This window comes from Typopeltis vanoorti, chromosome 15, assembly GCF_054136105.1.
Source record: "Typopeltis vanoorti isolate ZY-2024b chromosome 15, IOZ_Tvanoo_1.0, whole genome shotgun sequence".
Classification (NCBI taxonomy): Eukaryota; Metazoa; Arthropoda; class Arachnida; order Uropygi; family Thelyphonidae; genus Typopeltis; species Typopeltis vanoorti.
The window spans coordinates 13,892,110-13,915,449 of record NC_143563.1 but is presented as its reverse complement, the minus strand read 5'-3'; the positions used below and the strand labels follow the sequence as shown (position 1 = coordinate 13,915,449).

The 23,340-nt window shown below is 37.5% G+C and overlaps 1 protein-coding gene across 1 annotated transcript in view; it reads left to right on the top strand.

Annotated features, from left to right (window-relative positions):
* Nucleotides 1-23,340, top strand: part of LOC150098399 (epidermal growth factor-like protein 8) — a 112,559-nt gene that overhangs the window by 7,316 nt on the left and 81,903 nt on the right. Inside the window, exon 2 of the mRNA XM_090405023.1 lies at nucleotides 20,298-20,528. Within this exon, the coding sequence (XP_090261149.1) occupies nucleotides 20,347-20,528 (182 nt within the window). The 5' untranslated portion in view covers nucleotides 20,298-20,346. The remainder of the gene's footprint in view (nucleotides 1-20,297; nucleotides 20,529-23,340) is intronic.

Sequence of the window (23,340 nt, the reverse complement as noted above, 5' to 3'; positions counted from 1 at the left end):
CCTTATTATCTTCCAGGTCTACCTATTCACTGATGAGACCTCAAAAAAGGTTGAAACCGGTCTGGATAGTGACCTCTCCTCATAATGTAATTACGGTATTACATCCCTAGGGGCTGTGTTTTTACATTCTGAGTAAATATGAAGGAGAGTGAGGGGGCTTACTCCACTTTTGATACAAGTTGCCTTGGTGTTGTACTGCCAAGTGGTTACTTACACTTGGATTTGCCGATAGTTTTTCGGTATGAAACTCATAGATCTTAGTCCTAGTTCTTAGAGTTTCGCTTACTGGCAGATAAACATCAAAGGATTTGTATCCCCTTCATTAAATATTTTGTATCTTTTTATTCTCCAAAATAAGTAAAACTCCGATTCTTAAACGTTAGCTAGGGCTAAAGGAGCTCCGCTCCTTTAGCCCTAGCTAACGTTTAAGAATCGGAGGGTGACCGGTCTCCATCCTTAGCCTCTATCGATAGCTGAACTCATGGCTATTGGATATTTGAAAGAATCGGGGAGATCGAGTACGGTAGATAGCTGCTGTCATCTCTTGGTTAGAAACCTACTTCATGATTTATTGTCTATTTTTCGGAATTGCGGGGTTAATTTCTACAATAATAGCATTCTCCTTGCTTGCACCAGAGATCGGCTAACTCGGAAGCCGGCAGAGAAACAAATAAACAAACAAAAAAGAAACTAAAACTGGAAGCGAACCTAGAACGGCCTTTCTTTTAATAAACAACAATTTCTTAGTGTATATTACTGTTCTTCTTCTTTTAATAAATAGTAAAGTAAAGCATTTTAAGCTAGTACATATTTAAGTGATAATTCAGATCACCTACGTCCTGCAAGATTTTCCAAGGTGAAGATTACTTTCAAAATGATCACGAAATGGGATCGGGGTGTTGCTTCTTTATCTGTCAGAGATCTTAGTCTAAGTGGGCATTATTAAGACGAGCAGAATCATTTCCAGTTTTTTAGCTAAGATGTCTAAGTATCATATGTTGGTGAGAAATCATCTACACTCATTTCCGCATTCACTTTGGTGTGAAGTTTATATCTGGATTATAGCAGCGACATTCACACATCGTAAGGAGATGATATCGGAAAACGTTTAGCCAGCAGAAAATATTAACGCTAATTCATCGGCGATAACTAACTGTGATGAGTAAAATATTAACTCATCACAGACTGTTACAATATATTAACATAACATGAAAGATGCATGAGTAGTCGGATACTGATTTATAAAAATGCACATAGCTATTCATTGGGCGGCATGCTGATAAATGTCTGTATTTAAATTATATTGAAATGAGTATAAAGACATTTTGTTTCAGAATAAAACACTGATAGGTGTATATTTTGTCACCACACATAGCATGTACGCGTGAGGCAAATGGAGTACGCCTACAGATACGGACCCTTCGACACTTCTGCGCATGTCAACAGAAGGAGAATCCATTCCGATAATAGGATAATCAAACCTTATTGTGGGATGAGTTGTTTATTATTACATGTCGGAAAATTAACTTCTCTTTTATGATCATTGTAGTTTTTCAAGTGGTAACTATATTGCTTGTATAACAGTTGCAAAATTTTACCTATAAAGCACGTGATTTCGCTTGTTTGCAACCAATTTGTAGATCCGTGATTTCTTTCTCCCCCTTCAGCATGAATCGACTATTCTTGGCACAAAGCCAAGCGAAGCTCAATCAAGTGTGGGCATACTATAGTCAACTGTACATCTACACTGCTTGGAAAGAAGTCAACGGACACCATAATGTGAGGAACAAACAGACATAGCTCCACTTTAAGATGCAGGACCTCCTTTCGCTGCGATGACTGCAGCAATCCTAGGGGCACACTTTTCACAAGCATAAGAGCGATCTGTGGGAATTTTTGACCATTCTTCCTGTAGGCATATAATGAGGTTCTGGACTTGTGGAGGTCCCTTGACCTCTCCAGTTCATTTCACAGTTGCTGAAACTTGCTGAAAGAGATAACGGTCAGTTCCCTAGAAATACTCCAAAGTAGGAACCACTGCATTGTCCAGAATGTTAAGATACCTTTCGGAGTTGAATGTTTGTGACACCCCAAACAGAGGTCCGAGGCCAAACTAGGAAAAACAGGACTATACCATCACACACCACTACCTCCGAATTTCATAATTGGGGTTCCGCACTCTGGTAAGAGAAATTCACCGGGAATCCACCATACCCACACCCATCGATCTGCTCTATAGAGGGTGCAGCGTGATTCGTCTCTCCATAACACAGCTTTCCAAGCTTCCACGTCCCACTGTACACACTTTTGCACCATTGAAGATCACCCTGCATGTTGGTTCGAGTAATGGCAGCCTTGCATATTGCAGTCTTGCCATGCAAACCCCCGTTGTGAGCTTCGGTTCTGAATATTTTTGTGCAGATTCGTGTTTCAGTCGATGCCCGGAACTCCTTATTCAACGTGTCGGACGATGAATGGTGATTTTTACATGTTATCCTTCGTAGCACCTTACAGTCGCGTTCGGTGAGTGGGTTGGTTGTCTACTGCCGGCAGCATTTGCAATTGACTCCCTGCGCTTCCATTTCAGTATGGTATCACTAGCTGACATAAGATGGCTCAATTTGTCAGCAATTTGCCGAACAGATAGGCCTGCAACATGACATCCTATCACAACACCTCTTTCAAATCCATCAGTTTCCTTTTTGCAGCCATTTCATCCGGACACAGTTGCACTCACTTGGGAGCATCATATTCCTCCAATTTATACTGGCTAAAACACGTGACTCGTTACATGGCACGATGCGCCTTGCTCATGACGGGGTCTCCGTTGTCTTCTTTTCAAGCAGTGTATCTGTATGCCGTAGAAAATTTTTTAAAGATATCGTAGAATGTCCGATTAGTGGCTCATCCATTTGTGAAACCCTATCTAAAAAGCTGCATCATCCAGAATGAAAAACACGATTGTTGGCTGAAGTGGCCATCTCAACCAAAAAACGCATAGGAAGACACGGTATGCGAACATCAAGATATTACTAAATCTTGGCAGTCTTATGCAAAAACGATCAGTTAGGAAGTTTGGGTTAATAATAGGACAATTCGTAACTGCAACCTTGGTTTCTACCGCGGCAACTAGACATAAGTCTAACATCAACCATGGCATTCAATCGCACTTCTAAACTGGCATACAAACATCGTGACTGATCTGCAGAATGTTAGAAGTTCATGATATAGAGCGATTGATATTCTCGCTGCACCTCTTTTCCGATAGGTTGGGCAAATGTGGATGATGTCTGGGGAACGGGCACATTAGTGGATTTGCCTTTGGTGGAAAGACCTGGTTCGGAATCCCGTTCAGGAACGAAAGGAACCTTTATAATGATTTTTCAATTAAAAGTGGAGCTAATTGGTCTCATACAGAGGTGGAAGAGTTTTTCATCTGTAAAACAGGCGCATTGGCCAGAGAATACACGCAGTGAATAGTCATACTGGCCATGAAGCCTAAGTTGCTTTGTTCGTAATTTCAACTAATCCGAAATATAATATAACGATATAATATAATATAATATAATATATAATAAATATATAAAATATAATATAATATATAATATAAAATATAACGACCCCACAGGTGTGGGGTCGGTTTCTTCTGCTTCTTCTTGAGTTAGTTACAAACATATTTGTCTGATGCCAAATATGTTTGGCATCAGAGAAATAGTTTTTTTTTTTATTTGATTATTTTTTATTAAGATCGACTGACTTTATATAAAAAAAAAAAAGCTCAGAAAAAAATTTTAGGCACCTAATATATTTATAAGAATTATCTAGTCTCAAAGAGGAGAAAAATCTCGAGATTTTCTTCCGAAGAGACAAACAGGCCTGTGAGCACTTTCAGTTGACATACGCTTCGCTGGCTTTAGCTATTTCAACGTTATATATATATATATATATATATATATAAAGGACACCAAGTAATTTCATAAACTTGATTTTTTTTTTTTACTCCTTCCTAGTAAGCAAAACAGTTAAGTTTGTGCCTGAACGTAGTTCAAGTGCAACACCAGGGCAACTTGTTGTAAAGGTGGGTAAAGGTCTGATCACTATTCTTGGTTTTATAAATTTTTTTTTTTTTTTTTTTTACTCCTCTCAAGAGCAAGCAAAACAGTTAAGTTTGCATCTGAACGTAGTTCAAGTCTAAAGGTAGTGCAACACCAGGGCACTTTTAGAATAGCGAACAGAGATTTTTACCACCTTTATAACGAGTTGCCCTGGTGTTGCACTACCTTTAGACTTGAACTACGTTCAGGCGCAAACTTAACTGTTTTGCTTACTCTTGGGAGAAGGAGTAAAAAAAAAAAAAACAAGTTTGTAAAATTACTTGGTATCCTTTATATATATTATCCCCAAGGTAAAAAACTTTTCACACACACACACACACATATAGTGTGTGTGTGTATATATATATATATTTATATTTAATTTATTCAAATCGCAACATGTTTCATCGGATTGTCCGACTTCTTCAGGCGTGGGAACATAGAAAGCAAGTAAACACTATAAGAAACATCGTATCACTATAAAAACGATTGTTATAAAATTCAGTTAGCTTTGAACTGTAGCTACAGTCCGTGTTGAAATCTATTGTTAGACAGCTGCGTGCGTCTGACTTCACGAGTGTGCCAATATCGGATAGTAGAGCTGGAAGAGTCCAGTAGATTATAGCTAAGGTTATTATTTATGTGATGAGGGTCCATATCAATTTCCTTAGACTCGACTATGCGGCGCTCCACCTCGTTACGGCATATATGAAGGGTTGAAGTTGTTATCCAGTTTATCTCATGTCAGCAGCCTTCATCATTTGTGTTTACTGAGAACAGTACATGGCTTGACAGGGCACTTGCTCTAGTTCTTTTGTAGGCAATGTCGCTCTGGTGTTCTTCCAGACGTAGGAGGATGGATTTTTCAGTTTGGCCATACTATTGCTTCCCGCATTGCCTGCAAAAGAACTAGAGCAAGTGCCCTGTCAAGCCATGTACTGTTTTCAGTAAACACAAATGATGAAGGCCGCTGACATGAGATAAACTGGACAACAACTTCAAACCTTCATATATGCAATGACGAGGTGGAGCGCTGCATAGTGGAGTCTCGAGTCTAAGGAAATTGTTATGGACCTTCATCACATAAATAATAACCTTAGCTATAATCTACCGGACTCTTTCAGCTCTGCTATCCAATATTGGCACACTCGTGAAATCAGACCCACGCAGCTGCCTAACAATAGAACTTCAACATGGACTGTAGCTACAGTTCAAACCTAACTGATTTTTATAACAGTCGTTTTTATACGATGTTTCTTATTGTGTTTATTTGCTTTCTATGTTCCCACGCCTGAAGAAGTCGGACAATTCGATGAAACATGTTGCGTTTTGAATAAATTTAATTGTTATTCTAGTCTCGGTTATAGTCAGTATATATATAAAGAAGCCAAGAGGTTCAAACAGAGTGCTCAAATAAATACGTAGAAACCGTAAATATTTAGCTATTTCTCATAGCAGACATATTCGAATTACACGGCAGACGCAACAGATGCAATGGTTTGAAAACTTAAAAATGGAACGCAAAAGACTTTAAGAGAGAAAAAGAAAATTACATTTTCAATTTACACACACACACACACACACACACACACACACACACACACACACACACACACACACACACACACACACACACACACACACACACACACACACACACACACACACACACACACTGGTGCGATGCGCGGAATTCTTTTTTCTGTTTAAATGGTGGCGCCAGGTTAAAAAATTTGAGATCCGCTGTCTTCGAGTTTCGTAACGATCGCTATTTCAGATACGGAACTGTTTGTAACTTTTCCGTGTACATTGAGCAACTGTAGCAATAAATACGGATTATCATTCATTGTCACGAACGTAGCAATAAATTGTCAGTAGAAATGATCAGAAGTAAAAAAGTAAAAAAAAAAAAATGATATTCTGAATCTACAATCTAGTCTTAACGACTGTTCTACATTTTTATCTATCAGAATAGAAGTTAACGAAGTTCCCAATTCAATTAAAGCGTGCTGCTTCACTTTAGAAATACGGACTTCTCTGTTGGGTGTGCATGTGTTCTGAATTCATTTGTTGGCCTTGGTGCATAAATAGAATGCTAAACACACTCCACCCAATCGCAGCCTTTGAATGTTCAAAATGCTTCCAGTGGTCATCGTTTAACTGGAATTTCATGGAAGGGATATTGACCTTTACTAACACACAGTATGACCAGCAGTGTTAAAAATGCAGTTGTTAAATAAGAATGGGACAAAAATAATCAGAGGCGTGAAGAAGAGAGGGGTGGGGACAATTTTGTTGTAGACTGGCAAGAGATATAATAGATTCCAGATACAACAGACAAAAGAAAATTATAATTTCTTCTTTGCCTTTGTTGAAATTTCACATCCTGATACAGAAATCAGGATGTGAAACCTCAGCAGACTCCCGAAATCTTTTAAAATTACTGTAGGATATGTATGGAGTACACGGAGCTTGCCAATTCACGTTTTGTTTTGCTTGGATGAGGTTTCACCCTACGAAAGCAAATATTCATAGCGCACATGCGTATACTATCTAAAATTACACTTAGAGTCAGGCAAAAACAATTTCTGATTGAGTCAAGCATTCTTTTAATATTTTTTCCTTCTAAGTTTGAAATGGAAAGCTTTAAAAGTTAATATTTTTCTGCATTTTGAATCATTTGCTAATATACACCAAAAGACATTATTAAGCAGCTTGCAAAAAACAGCGCAGTGAAATTTTTATTCCCACTGTTTACAAATGATGCGCACGCGCTTGTCTTCGAAGTGGGTCAGACGCCATGTGAAATCAGCCAATAAATAGCTGGAATTATTTGCTACCTTGGTATATCACGTTCGTGCAGTCCGCGTGCGTTGAGTGATGGAAGCCATGATATTTAAGCTCTAGCCAGTTGCGTTTAATCAGCTGTGACGCGTTTGTCCTCTCGAATGTAATAAATAACGGACTATTTTTTCTATTCGATTATAGCTGTCAAACTTCCGTCATCTCTGGTCTGCAAAATGCGCCTTTTGCTATCATAATTTAAGGAAAGGTCACGTTAGATGTAAATTTATTATCTGGATGATTGGGAGAAGTAAAACAGATGGCATAAATAGGACACCTATCGTGCCTAATCATGTAGATACCTCTGTATTGAGTGCTCGTGTAACGTCTGTCTATTTATGTGTGTGTTCCCTTAATCGTAATATCAAATATATTTAATTTAATTAAACATTGAATTTAATATTACATTATATTATTATATAATATAAAATGAGTCTTCGAACTCCATGGAGGTGCCCGTATAATAATAATAATAATAATAATAATAATAATAATTTGTATAAAATAATTTTAAAATGATAAATATTTAGAAAATCGAAAAATTTCAAATATTTATTATTATTATATTAATTTATTAAATCCATGTCGCTTGTCCGATGTTATAGCAAGATACTATTAATAGGAAGATAATCTTTCTTCTTCTTCTACGCGTTATTCCCGCTTCCCATGCAGGGTCCGCGTGTTACTTTAGATGCGACTTCTTTGTTAGTACTACTCCCAACCGACCCGTCGCCTGGTCTGCCGCTGGGGGGATATATTTTTGACTGTAGAGGCGTATGTTCATGGGGCCGGTTTGCCTGTTTGCGGGATGAAAAACGCCAGATAAACTGGCGGAAAAAACCCTACTGACCGCGCCCAAGACCGGCTAACTTAGCTATGCCTGAGGAAGATCCTCAAATTCCTCACGTCTACAACGGGAATCGAACCTGGGACACTTCTTCCCCAAGCATATGGTTGCGAAGCGCAAAGCCACTAGGCTAACCGCGCGGTAGGAAGATAATCTTTATTTACCCGAAATACAAAAATTACGGAAGAAAAATATTAATTCAGATATTTTAACAAGTTGCTTTTACCACATTGCAAAAAAATCATCGGTTACATTGGTGAAGATAGATTTTACTACCAGAATAAGTGAATTCTGAATATGTTAGGGACTATACTTTATAATGAAAATTTAATCTCCCCATGCTAATAACAAGATTGGTGCCATTTGAAAAGTTTGTATGGTCTTTTGATTAGAATTTCCGGTTTATATGTAACACTGATAGTGTCCCCTCACCCCTAGGCATTAATGTATAATTGGTTTACAACCTTTCGTGAGTTGGATCCAAAATAAAATAAAATTAAAGATTAAAAAAAAAAAAAAAAGAGCTTGGCAATTTATTGTTCGATGTTGAAAAACAACTGTTAATTAGGAAAAATTGTATTTTGTAAAATGAATATAATCAACCAAAATTGAAGTACTTGCGCATTTTGCGATCTACAGCAATTAAGAAAATTATTTTAAAAATGTAAACTAGGCACAAATTTAAAATCTGCGTGGAGTTCTTTGTTTCCTCATGAAACCACTGCAGTATTATCATTCAGTTTTTCCCTCGCCTGCACTTACTGGCATCGTTGTCGGAATACCTGGTGGAATCATTCAGTCTGCTTGTCGCTCTTTCTGCATCCAGATTTTCAAGGAAAAATATCAAGGTTAGACTGTAAAGTTCAGCTGGTTGGAATTAAAGCCGAAGCAATTAAAGCTATGAGATCAGAATATTATATCTGGGTGCTCGTGTGTTCTACGGCCGGTTTGTCTGTTTTGAAGGATGAAAATTCTCTGTTTCCGCGAAGGGAAAACTCCGCCCCATTATTTTCACAATCAGCCATTCTTTTAGCTCATTCTCCCCACCGCGAGTGTCACTCGTGGCACGGTGAAAGTAGTCATTTGTTGATCGAATGGCTAAGAGATTGGGTGTCTGTTAAAGGCGGAAATATCCAAGAAACTTCCAATATTTTAGGCTGGTTACGAGCACTACAGTTAAGATGTTCCCAAAGTGGAAGAATACTGGAAAGAACAGCAGTCACCTAGCCATGAACTCAAGTTGTTCCTCTTAGAGCAAGCTCATAGACGAAAAATTGCGAAACTGCTGACCATAGAATTTAACCAGGGAACGAATGTTAGCTAGACCATAATCCAGTGTACCCCCACCTCCGTGTGGTTTCTAAGATTGGCACCCACTTAAAGTAAGCTATGCTAATCATATTAAACAGCCTGGTCAAAGGAATAGCCAGTTCAACTGAACGCTCTTTTAGCACACATGCTGATATCCCATCAATCCCTATTGCTGAATTCTTATTCATAAAATTCTGGTAAAACGTTGCTTTACAAAGGCATCATCGACATAATGTTTTCATTTTTCTGCTACTATCCCACATACACAAACAAACAAAAAAGTGGCAATATTATCTCCATTTTGCATATCCAACAGCGTACTTGCTTTCAAATCGATACGAATGTTCTATTGGAATGTTCTATCGCCATTTTTTGACGAGTCTTAGATTATCCCAGGTTCCAAAGGAGTGGAAAGATGACAAAATTGTTCCCCTTCATAAAAGGAATGATAAGACTAAAGCTTCGCATTATAGACCAATCTGTTGGTCTAGAGTCGTCCTCACTAGCTTCTCCAAGGTACTGGAGAAGGTAGTGAGGACAAGGATTCAGAACTGGGTGGACAGCAGTAGAATTCTCTTTAATCGACAGCATGAGTTTGCTAAAGGAAGATTGTGTTTTAGCAATGTTCTTACTTATTGTAACAAGGTGACAAATATATTGGATAAGGGGGATGCATTTGTAGTAGTAGGTGGGGCCTATTATTGTTTAATTTGTATATAAATGACATTCGAAAGGGTTTAGATGGTGATGTACAGTTGATTGCAGATGATACAAAGTTGGGGAGAGTCATGAGAAGTAGAGCAGACGTTGTAGCTTTGCAAGAAGACCTAAATAGACTGGGCGAGTGTGTGTGTGGGGGGATGTCAGTTTAATGTTGCAATATTTAAGGTTTTAAAATTTGGGACGCAGAGTATATGGTGGGGATATTTTAGAGGAGGTGGAGGAGATGAAAGATCTGATTATGAAGGTGGATAGGAACTTGAAATTTAGTGGATATTTTGCTAAAATTATGAGGAGAACACAGCAGATTATGGAAATGAGGTGGAGAACACTGACGTGTAGATGTTTTTGATTCCATTGTACAAGGTTTTGATCATGCCGTATATGGATTACTGTGCACAGATTTGATCGCCTGGTTTTCAAAAGGATGAGGAGATGCTGGAGACGGTCTGAGTTGGTTTCTGGTCTCTGAAACGTGGAATATGAGGACAGATTGAGAGAATGCAAATTACAGAGCCTAGTGGATAGAACGAAGAGGAAGGAGACATGATGAGACGTATAAGTTGGTAAGAGGTAATTACCAGCCAACGCGGATGAGATTTTTCATAGAATATCTGGAGATTGCGGGAGAACGAGTGGCCATCCCTGGAAGCTGTATAAGATGGGTGTGAGGAGTAGATTTTTTGCATGGAGATTAGTTTGGATTGCATTGCCTGAGTGGTGAGCGCAGGCAGGTGCTACTATGCTCCGGGGCTCTTCCCTAATTGTATGGGGGCCCTTAAATTGGACCTAAGTTTTCGGTGATCCCAGCTAGAGCCTCGTGCGCCTGTGCATAAGTACTGCCCTGAGTGCAGGGACAGTAAATGCATTTAAGTCGAGGTGCGATGAGCTGTGCATGTGACAGTGCGACTTCCCACGATGGGTCTCTTGACTCCATGGAGGTCTGTTAATAATAATAATAATAATAATAATAATAATTAGTGGAATTAGTGGAATTAGGAAACCCGGTTTCTAATCCCACTACAGCATAGATGCTTATGAATGTCTTTAGATGGTCGAGAAATTTCATCGTCTGGTGTGATATCACTGCACTACTTACTGGAGGCCTGAAGTGCTTTTAGAAAGTTCGGCAGCATTTGGTCCACAAAGCAGAATTTCTATATTCTGTATAGAAGTTTTCACACCTTTAGTGGTTTACAGCCTTTCTCGGAAGAATTTAACAATAAAAAAACCAAACAGAAATAAACTCAAACACGCAGTATTTTCAAACAGTGTCCTTCATAAATATAAAGAGCTAATAAGCTTCATTTCGGCGATATAAACAATATTTAAAAATATTTTAAAAATTTTAAATATTGTTTATATCGCCGAAATGAAGCTTATTAGCTTTTTATATTTAAGTAACTTAATGGTTGCACCTCTTTGGAAACTCGTATAGCAGAGTATATAAGTTCTTTTCGCTATACACTTTGGTATTAGGTCTACCTACTCACTGATGAAGTCTCAAAAAAGGCTGAAACCGGTGGGGGCTATTATGAGTTCGCTCTCTTAAGGTTTTTGCCTTAAGGGAGCAATTTGAGTCTCCGAGGAAAGTGTTCTCCGGCACGGCCCGCTGAGGGGCTTTGTCGGTGAATGCTTTTCTTCGGAATTTGAGCGGTTCTGCTCGGTGGTGGCGTGTGGGTGGAAGGCCATCACTGAGTGGAGCCAACGCTGAGATGGACGGTCTTTCACCCACGATTGAGTGGCCTAGGGATCGTCCGAATTTTTAGAGACGGCTTTACGTATTCATAAGGCTGAAACCGGTCTGGGTAGTGACCTCCCTCCATAATGTAATAACAGCATACATTTCCTAGGAAATGTGTTTTTACATTATGGAAAATACCTAAGAATAGCGATCTGAACTTTCCCCACCTTTGCAACGAGTTGTCCGGTACCGTACTACGTACTAGGGTCACTTGCATTAGCTCACGCTAGGTTCGCCGATACTTTATAGTTTACTATATTCGGCATGAAACTCTCTGATTCCAATCTTTGAGTTTCTCATTCGGGTTTGAAACAATGTGGATTTTATATCCCCTTAATTTAAAATAGTGTCCTTCATATTTATTGAATGCTTAAGAGGTGTGGAAGACTTATTGTTACTCTGCAACAACAACAACACTCTTTTTAAGGTTGCTTTCAAAGACTATTATGACGCTGCAATAATAAATTCGATTCTTTATCTTGAAGAGCTCGGATATTGCTTCTGTTCGTAAAAAACAAAATGTTTTTCGCGGAGCTAACGAATTCCAGTATTGAATGACGAGATTCAATCAGATTAATGGTTATAGTATCAAATATTTGTTTTTCAGAGGAGATTTACATATTGGTTAGTTAAACTGTCTGTTACGTGATGTTTTGGTTCTTTCTAAACTATTAAATTAAAAAAAAAAAATCTTGATCTCCTATTTCACACCCTAGAGTGGTTGAGTGGTTGGTTGTTTTGGATTTACAGCCGAAGCAACTAAGGCTATGAGGATGAGGTGGAGGATGAAAAATCCTGCTACCAGTATGAGACTTGCTAACTCACCTTCTGTTGAAAGGCCCGGATAAAGGTTCGCTTCACACGCACGATGAAGTACAGGTATCCCTTTCTTAACGCGGTTTTTCTTAACGCTGGATTTGATTAACGCGGCGAAATTATTTGCGGCAATCCCTTGATATACGCGGCAAGAGTTTTGATTAACGCGCCTTTAATTTTGCGGAGCTCGCAGCTGATCTGACAGATACATGCGAAATGTTTAATATAAATATTCGTACATAATTCAGTGTATAGCTTGGAGGTCATAAGTAGCTGTGCATTCATATGTTACGAGTGATATTCCGCACTGTTTTTTGCTGTCAGTTTGGTTAAACACATGTTGTGTAAAGGTTTGTAATATTTGACGGTAAATTGTATCTGAGAGATACCGCGACCTCTGATGTCAGTATAGCATGGTTTAGTTGGTTTTTTTTTTTATTCTTTGTTCAATTATTTCTAGATTGTAATTGAAAATAAATAAACCGTCATGTATTAAAATAGAGAGCCAAAGGCTTATTTATCATACATGTCCTCTAGGAGATGTGCTTTACATTATGGAAAATACCAAGGAAAGTGATCTGGAGCTTACTCCACCTTCATTACGAGTTGCCCATAAGGGTGCTTATGCTTGCATCCGCCGAAAGTTTTATAATTTCTATATATTCGGCACCTCTTGTAGTTTCTCTATTCGGCTTTGAAATAATGTCGGATTCAATATCCACTTAATTTGCACCTTCGTGTATTATATTTGCAGTGTTTTTCTTTATGTTTTATTGCTTGTTTGCCGAAGTCTGGAGAGTCATTTTGCTTGTTATAGTAAAATTTATGCCGATAAGAAATAAACTAAAACTGTTCAAACGACTCTTGATAACTTCTTTTGATTAAAAAAATGCACTAAATAATGTTGGTATAAGTATTTATTAAACATTTACTTTGCATTCATTTTTTATCTTTCCTAAAAGAGTACCATATAAAACGAATTATTAATACAATAATCGATCATGGACGAATCGCAATTTTTACCACTGATTATTAGATTTGATTAACGCGATTTTGATATACGCGGTAACATCCATGGATTAATTAACCGCGTTAATCGCGGGATACCTGTATACGGTTCCTACTGAACAAGGGATGTCGCGTCAGTGCTTATCATTTACGAACGAACCATTCAAATAACAAAAGAAGTTTGCCCTTTTTTCTATTCTCTAACTTTTAAATGTGATGTTATAATAACTTCAAAAAAAAGAAGGGATTCAAAGACATGGTGAAATTCTAAGACTGAATTTGTCTTGCAGTATTCCTTCGTGTTAGGTGCATGTCATGCCTCCATTTAATTTTCAAATTAACGTTACAGGCCTCGAGAGGCACAGCAGCTACAAATAAGGGTTGTTTTGGATTTACTGGTTGTTAAAATATTCTGAACCTATGAAAAGCGTACATAAATAAATCCTTTGACGCTATTTTCTTTCATAAAACAAAACAAAACAATTAGCTGTAACTTTTGAAAATCTTCAGCGAACTATTCGCCTGTCTTCCTCCAGCACTCGAGTTCATTTCTGCTGAGGATTTATCGACTTACATGAGATGCACATCTGCCATCTTGTGTTCTTGATCCTAATCTGGGATTATTGTATGAAACAGTGCGAGTATATTTATAATTTTAATGAGTTGTGAGGTTTAAAAATTCGAGTTTCTGAGAGGGAGAGACAGAGATTTGGTGGTATCAAAAATTGATTAAATTGGGAACCGATTATGGTCTTTCTCTACTTCTCTAGCATCATGGAAATGATCACAATCTTGCGGAGATTTGTAAAGAATAGTTTTGAGGCGTGGAATCAAAAAATAATAAAATAAAAATAAAAATAAATGAATAAAATAAATAAAAAGTAAAACAAAACGAACAAGTAAACAAATGAAATAAATAAAAACAAAATAAAACAAAACAAACAAGTAAGCAAATAAAATAAATAAATATAAAATAAATTGATTCAGCATCTTTGTATGGAGCAATTTGTATGGAGGACAACATGGTTTTGTGAAGGGTAGATCATGCCTCAGTGACTTGCTCACGTTTTATAACACAGTGATGGCTGAACTGGATAAGGGTAATGGGTTTACAGTGATACTGCGGGACTTTGCTAAGGCCTTTGACAGGATACCACATGGAATTCTAATCAGTAAACTGCAGCACATGGGGATGGATGTAGGGTTGGTGAGATGGATAGGAGGGTGGTTGATGGAGAGATACCAGAGAGTGGTTTATTCAGGAATGGAGTCCAAAAGACATCTTGTGACTAGTGATATGCCGCATGGTTCTGCTCTTGGACCACTACTTTTCAATTTGTTCATTAACGATATAGGAAAGGATCTGAGAGGAAGTGTTCACTTGTTTGTTGATGATGCAAAGTTGGGTAGAGGAATTGCGAGTGCACAGGATGTCAAAATTTTACAGGATGATTTGGATAGTTTGGAGGACTGGGCTAGGGAAAATGGATGTCAGTTTAATGTAGCAAAGTGTAACGTTATGCATTTTGGGGTGAAAAAAAATAATATCACATTGGTGGAACTGTACTCCAGGAGGTTGACGAAGCCAGAGATTTGGGCGTGTTGGTGGATGGGGAGTTGAAGTTTAGGGGGTACATAGCAAAAGTGGCTAAATTAGCTCATCAGATCACTTGGTTACTGAAAAATACTTTGACGAACAGAGATAAGCAAGTTATTGTTCCTCTTTATCGAGCCTTGATAAGACCCCATCTAGACTACTCTGCCCAGATCTGGGCCCCTGGGTTTCTTCTTGATGGGGAGGAGGTAGAGAGGATCCAGAGGCGAGTGACCAAGATGATAGCTAGTCTATGGAATGAACCTTACGAGAACAGGTCGAAGGTCTGTGGGTTATAGAAATTTGGTTGATAGGCAGAATAGGGGCTATATGATTGAGACATTCAAATTACTGAAGGATTTTTACAAGATTAATTCAGAAGAAAATTTTCAGAACAGGGAGGTGATGGGAGAACTAGGGGCCATTCATGAACACTGAGCAAGAATGTAGTTAGCAAGGGTATCGAACTAGGTTTTTTATTTGGAGAGTAGTGAATGATTGGAATAAGCTGCCAGAATCTGTTGTGGGTGCCATGACCGTGAACGTGTTCAAAGCAAAGTATGATAGGTGATGTGTGAATGTCGAATAGTTGCTCTTGATATGATGTTTAGGGCCTCCCTCGATGAGTCTAAGGACTCCTTGGAGTTTCCCGTAATAATAATAATAATAATAATAATAATAATAATAATAATAACAACTTGAAGTACATTTAGAATATACAGGGTGTTCGGGATAAATTTGACATATTTATAATTAATTATATTTTTCCGTAAGTTACATGTATTAACACACACTTCTCTTCATTTAAAAGTTTGCACCCTTCTTCATTCATATACAAGATGTCAGAAAGGATGGATAGCTGGAACCCACCTGAATCATGGAAGAGAATAACTTGTATCATGATGATTCGTGCCCGCCATCAAAATAAGGATATTACGACTGCTGCCCAATGCTCCCTGAATACAGTAAAAACAATCAGGCATGAACTAGAGACTTGCAATGGTGACTACGAGGATGTAGCAAGAAGAAAGATCCCTAGCAGACGATCTGATTGCGTTCGTACAGCAGAATTCCTCGCAAATCTGCAGGAACAGGTGTTGAAGAACCCTGGCATTGGAATTCGGGCTTTGTTCGTGGAGTTGCTAACTGCAGTCAAGCCCTGGATAACAAGGGTAGCCAATGGTAGGCCGTATGTATGGCAGCAGGATTCGGCCCCTTGCCACACCTCTGGGAAAAGTCAAAAATGGTTGTCTGAAAATTTCTACGACTTCACCAGTCCAAATGTTTGGCCTCCAAACTCCCCAGACCTTAACCCCATGGATTATTTTGTATGGGGCGCAGTTGAAAAAGACACCAATCGCACTTCCAGTAATACAAAAGCCCAGTTAATGGATAAAATTAAAACAGTTTTTGCGGCCCTTCCCAGGGAGACTGTAGCATCAGCTTGTTCGAGGTTCCGAAGCAGAATTGAAGCTGTGATCGATGCTAATGGTGGTTATTTTGAGTAAATCTTGTTGATAGTATTGTAATTAACTCTGCCTGTAATGTTTTTTTGTCAATTCATTAAATTTAATAGATACAAAGAAGATTTTCTTTTTCCTTACGAAACTGTCAAATTTATCCCGAACACCCTGTACATATACTACCAGTTACAAAAAAGAAAGCATATGTTAATTGTTCACTGGTTTTATAGAGGATGGCGATCTTTCTCTCTTTCCGACTCTCTTTTTTAGCTTTTCTTTCAGATGGGCAACCGTTGCACCAATAAATGAGGATTTCAGAGGATCAAAACACACACCGAATTTAGAATTATATTATAGAAGAAAAGACAAGTGTCCATTACAAATTATGTTCCATTAAGGCTGTATCTGCTGTTATTTTTTTTTTTTATTTCTAATAATATCATTTGGTGACCGAACAAATTATCATGTAAATTTCTTGATGTGGATAGCTTCGCCACCTACTGTTGAATATTTTCACTTCCAAAGTAAAAAAAAACAAAAAAACTTGACATAGCATTCTGTTCAGTATAACAGTAATCGGAGAAGATATTCGTTTTCAAAATGGAGAGGAGATTTTTTTCCTATTTTGAGCACGAATTTCGTCTTGTACGCATTTATAGAATCTGACCACACGAGGTTGAGAAGAAGGATAAAGAAGAAGAAGAAAAGGGGGTGGAGAGATGATATGAAACAGAGACATCTACGTAAATGCGAAGCTCTTTAGGTATTTGTTGGAGTTCCAGGGTTCGACTAAATCGGACGAAATTTAACACGTGTGGTTACGAACCGAGGCACACAACATACAAAAAGCAGATCCTATGACATCATGTCCCACCAGGTCCTCTGTGGGCATCGACTGACCTCTTCAGTTACATGTTTACATTAATTAGCACTTCTATATTTTGGAATAGCCCAAATGTGTTTTTTTGAACTTTTCTTTTTTGAGCATATCAATTTCTAAGATGTTATCCTGTTTGTAAAGTTGTTTTATGTGTTTAAGTTAATCATTTCTTTATACGGGCATGGTCATTAGAAAGGAAGTACTTTTAGGGAGCGTCAAACTGGAATGTTGTTCTCTCTCTAAAAGATTTTCCATGTTTGTCACGTAATTGTTTGGGTTTGTATATGAAGAAATGTAATGTTTGTTACTCCCACATCCGTCAACCTTTTTTTTTTTTTAGACCACAATGGTGGTGGTTGAATACAAGTATGATATAAGCAGTATTTTGATTTACGCTGCATTTATGTGTGCCAAGGGTAATCTTTATCAAGTGGTGTGATCAGAAAATAAATTTATGGACCTAGTCGAATTAGCCCAGAGTAGTCATTCTTTCAGTAATATATTGTAATTGATGTGAGTGAATGTTTAAATTTTGAATTCCATCTTGTTGTGTTCCGTTTTCTTTAGACTGCGTATTTAAGAAAACAAGAATTAACAAATACCATGTTACGAAAAAGTTTATCTTTTCATATAACATATGACTATATAGTCATTCCGACGTTGTATCTTCATCCTCCTTCTCTTCTTCCTCCCACAATTAGAATTTTTTGTTTATTCATGCTTATCCAACTTACGATAGATCGCTTTCTGTTCTGAGAGAGAGAGAGAAAGAGAGAGAGAGAGAGAGAAAGAGAGAGAGAGAGAGAGAGAGAGAGAGAGAGAGAGAGAATAGGCTTCCTGCCAATGTAAACTTGCTTTTCTTACTACCAAGGTTATTTGGATTTTCATAAGTTAAGTTTTCCCTCCAGTGAGTTTTGCCTTTAAGTTGCCTCGTTTGCATTTTATTGTTATTTCCCCTCATATCTCGAATAACGTACTAATCAGTGGTGGCTCGTGACTTGAAATCGTGGGGGTGCTGCAACTTTCGAAATATACATACACACTGTGAGTATGTATATTTCGTGTTTGGATAAAATAACAAAATTATGGTAAAAATTAAAAAAAAATTAAACATAAAACAATATTGTTTATTATCGATAAAATTATACGGTGTATAATTCAAAATTACTTAAAAATAAAATATATTCTTCTTGTTTTGTTTCATGAAAAAATATTGTTTATTATCGATAAAATTATACAGTTTAGTAGAATTCAAAATTACTTAAAAATAAAATTTAATTGTAATGTCCAAATATTTAAAGAGACCGAGTAAACGCGATAAGCACTACGAACACTCTACTACTGGCGCAAACTGCATATAAACAACAGTGGAACTGCGCGACAGACGGTGTCGCATTACGCTAATAGCTTGCATCTCGCTATGACGTGCATATGCTTGCGCGCGTAGCAATATGACACAGTGCTGCTAGCTTCCTTCGCCCTCCTAAGTGCTACAAGATGGATTTTTATTATTTTTAATACGAAATAAGAGAATTGTATAGGATTGTTGATGATAAAATTAAATATTACAAGCAAATATAAATAAATTAATAAATATATTTATATATCGAGAAAAATTGGGCGGGGGGGGTGCTGCAGTTTCGCAGTGCCTATGCAGGAGCCGCCCATGGTATTAATACTTTGAATTTTCTTGGAGTTTTACGATTTAGTTTCGTTTAATACCTGAGACTTTATCAGGTATTATTTGTTATCTGTTACAACTCTGATTTCAGACGTTTTCTAGAATTTTCTACAATCATTGGCAACTTTGACAATAAATAAATAAAAAATAATAATTGCATCGATTTATTATAATCGATATTCTTTCCTTTGAAATAGTTACTTTAAAACTAATGCACTCAAGCCAATAGTGCGATCATTGTCTAAAGTGTCTGTTCATTCTTTATTTGCAATTGCCTTCAAATTACATTTTTTCCCTTTTTCAATGTTGCTATCAAAGCTTATTATACGTTGCCCCGCGATGAGTCTTCGGACTCCTTGGAGGTGTCAGGAATAATAATAATAATAATAATAATAATAATAAATCGCATGAAATCACTATTTTTCTTTGTATGTCCATATGCATCAAACAAAGTTTATCAGTAATTTAAACAGTTAAACAATATCCATGTCCGCACTAATTGATTAGTAAATAATCACTTATCTGGCATTCTAAAATACAATTAAATACAGCTAGGTTTACCGAATCATAATTTTATTAAATAGTTGCAAGTTAAAGTTGCCACTCACTTGCAAAGTTAGATTTCATAATATGCGAATTATTTATTATTTTATGACCGAAATGGTCCTCTTGGAACACTGCGCTGGCTGTACACATGGAGGTTATGTCCTTGTTGTGGTTACTGTCTGATTTGACAAGAATGAAAAATGACATGTTTTCGATCGTTTGGTCTCTGGCACGTGTTTTATTTTATTTTATTTTTTTTATTCTTTCTGTTATTATCATTTTTTTTTTTTTTCGATTTTCGTCCAGTGGAAGAAAAAAGGTTTGATACTTTTCAAGTTATTTACTTTGCTGGATATGTTTACATTTTGTAGATCACATCAATTGTCTGTCAACTTGGTTCCGGGTATTTGACTAGTAAGAAATGAGAAGATAGGAATATGGCAGATGTCATCTGGGGTAGTAAAAAACAGAAGCTAGAAGGACGAAGTGATAGGTTTGCTTATGTGGGCGTTCGATCAGATAGCTGTAATATGATCGAGCTACTGGTTTCATTTTGTTTTTTAATGTGAGATTCTAATGATTAATTATCTGCCAGCTAAAAGGACAACCAAAGTCATGGGCAGAAGCAGATTTTTCCGCTTTTAGGAGTAGAAATAAATTTTTGCTGTTTATTTTTGATACTAATGATTTTATCCAATTGGCTGGTTTTACATAAGCAGTAATAATTTTTTTCCCTTTTATTTTTCAAGGCATGTTAGTTTCCTAACAAAAACTCCAAGAGCACTCTACTCAAACACCATGAAGGCATTATCAATAATTCATCTAAGTTTGGTATGTCTGTCAATAACAGTAGTGTTGCCCACTGTTTGCTCTCGAGCTGGTTCTCACCCGAAATTCAGCGAGGCTATGGAGAAAACCAAAACAGTATATGCTGAAGGCGTATCTGCATTTACTGCTCATCGAAACGGCCGACTTTCAGGGTAAGGAATTAAAAATATATATATTGAATCATGTTGAAGTAGAAATAGAAAAAATATATATAAAAAAAAACTTGAACACATAAAAATAAAGTTCAGTTTTAAGCTAAATCGCTTGCTATTTTGATTTTGCATAGCAGACCACTGGGCGAATTAATTGGTTTAAGAGCAGGTACATTTCTGAGAGCTGGGGAAGGACGAATCCTGCAGGCGATCTTGAAATGTTTGGGAAAGCAAACTGTGGCTAATTAAACGAAAGGCATTCTTCCTTGAGACGTTCAAGAATGGGAAAAGCGGGAATGAGAAGACAGACAGAAAGAATTTGTCCTCTCCTACAGAGAGTGTACGCCAAAATAGTTTACAAAATACTGCACTAAAATATGTGCGTTGTTTGAATTGCAAAAACTCAGAAAAAAGCAAACGAACAAAGAACAAACGAATTACAGACGGCGCAGATTCTTGAATAGTTTTCGTCTGCCACTTCAGCTTGAGCGTTTTATTGGATAATTATTATTATGCTTTATCGGATTTTTATTGATAAACAGGAAGTTATAAAATCCCACAGAATAAAGATAATCTTTTGCCACATATATTTATTTAAAAATATACATTAGAAGATGTGTAACGAAAAAAAAAAGCATAATTATTAATGCAAAGTGGATACTTAGAACACAATAATATTAATAAAACAATCGTGCCTCAAAAAATAAATAAAATAAACTTCGCGATGTTAATTAATGCAACTTACACTGAGAAAAACTAATTATTTTGCGGTGCTCAATGTGCCGGATGTAATCAGTAACCCTCAGAGAACTGTGTTCGTACTGTACTTTGACACTCATAACATGCCGTCCTCTTGAGCAAGATGTGCCGCTGACGATAAGTCTGCTGACCCCAAGAAGCTTGCACCATAAATACTTCTCCGTGTGTTGGGAGAAGTGGTGGGGAGAATTCCCAGTAAAGAGCTTTCCCTTCTCAAACCTCCTTCCCTTAGTGTGTGTGCAAATCTATTTCTTAAAGAGCGATCTGGACCCACATCTTAAGAAGATTAAAAAATAAAGAAGAAGAAAAAAACTTGAGATCGTTGCGCGTGTGGCCGCATGCTGTGTCAACACGATACTTTCTTTCATCCGGCTAAATGCGGAGTGACCGCCGTCTCTGAGGGTGTTACCCTCAAGATAACAGTGTTTTGGCAACCGGCCGACAGCAGGAAAACCGAGTACAGACACTGAAGAGGGAGACAGGTCATGGAAAACCGAACGGTAGCTCTTTGTCCCGGAAGTAGGGAGAGAAGGTGAAGGGTGACTCGGTCTGGAAGACAGCAAAAACATATTTTCTTGTTTTCTTTCATCACACCATCCAAGTGAGAGAGGGGGGGGGGGGGAATGCGGTGACTTCTTTCCACGCGACATGATCTTAACAGCGGGCTTTAGATTTCCAGCTTCCTTGCTTCAATGTTGCTTTATATATCATTACCATAGCAACTCATGTTACCAAGGCAACAAATGAACAACAACAAAAAAAAGTCAACTTCTTAAGCATACGTGCACATATTCGATATATCTGATTTCCTTGTTTTAGCTGCGCTGTTTTTCGATGTTTTGGTCACACTTTTAGCAATCTGCACATTTCCCCGTCAGGTGGCGCGTGGAAATGTCACTGCCTAGGGTTGCTGGAACATCTCCGCGTACATGCATGCCAGCCCAGTCAACATTCCGCGGTATAAAGAAAGAGATGACAAGATAAAACTGTAATCCTTTCACGAGATTACACCCAAAGGCACGCATGTGGCAAAACATCACTGGCTCGTCTATAAGGGCGGCATCTGCTGGCACAATCATTTACTTCCCTTTGTACTAACAAAGGTCGTAATTAATTTTGATGTTTTTTTTTTTTTTTTTTTTGTTTCCACTGTCAAGGCAACACTTTTTTTTTTTTTTTTTTTAACGTTGTAATAGTTTATAACTAGTTACACTCTTTCAGTATTGATTCTAAGTTGGTTAAAAACTGTCTACTCATCCCTCCGCAATCTAACGTCTTTAGGTACAGAGACAAGCTTATATCTGACGCCAATAATTAAAGAGTTAGTGCCCGCCCACCCACCCACTCAGTTCTAGATATAATTTGTCATCAGGCACAAGAAATTCAAGCTTCTTTCGGATTCAAAGAAGTTTCCCCTTTAAGAGCGCAATATAAAAGTGGCAATTATTCTATCTGTCAAAATGCTGATTTAGAATCCACCTCTTCAAACCTTGATTGAAACTCCGCATGCTATGCGACCATTCCCTGTTTGTGGCATTTCCTCTTAATGACTTCATATTTCATTTTGGCCCTAAAGTGCTCTGATGGAAAGAAGAAAGGACGAGCCTTCCCCTCTTAAGAAGTATAAATATTATAGATGGCATAATATATTAAGGCATTCTTACGATAAGGGCTGCCCACGAACTGCTCAACAGAGCAAAGTCCAATCACTTCTTTTTCAAGGCTAGGGGCCCCGAGGACTTAATTTTACTTTCTGTTTGTATTAAGTATCATTGCCCCTACACTTGTTTAAATTTGTTGCATAAATTTTAATAACGTCCATCGCTTTACTTTTTCCTGCATGCAAACTTAATTTCACAACTCCAAGTTTTATATTCCTACTGGTACGCATGCGTATTTCGGTATTAATTACTATTACTGGCAAAGGTTAGTTTTTTTTTTTTTTTTTTTTTTGTGGGATTAGTATGACACTATCTGACAGCACACAGCCGTGCATGCACTGTGATCGTTTTTTTTTTTTTTTTTTTTTTTTTTTTTCTATGTTAAGGAAATG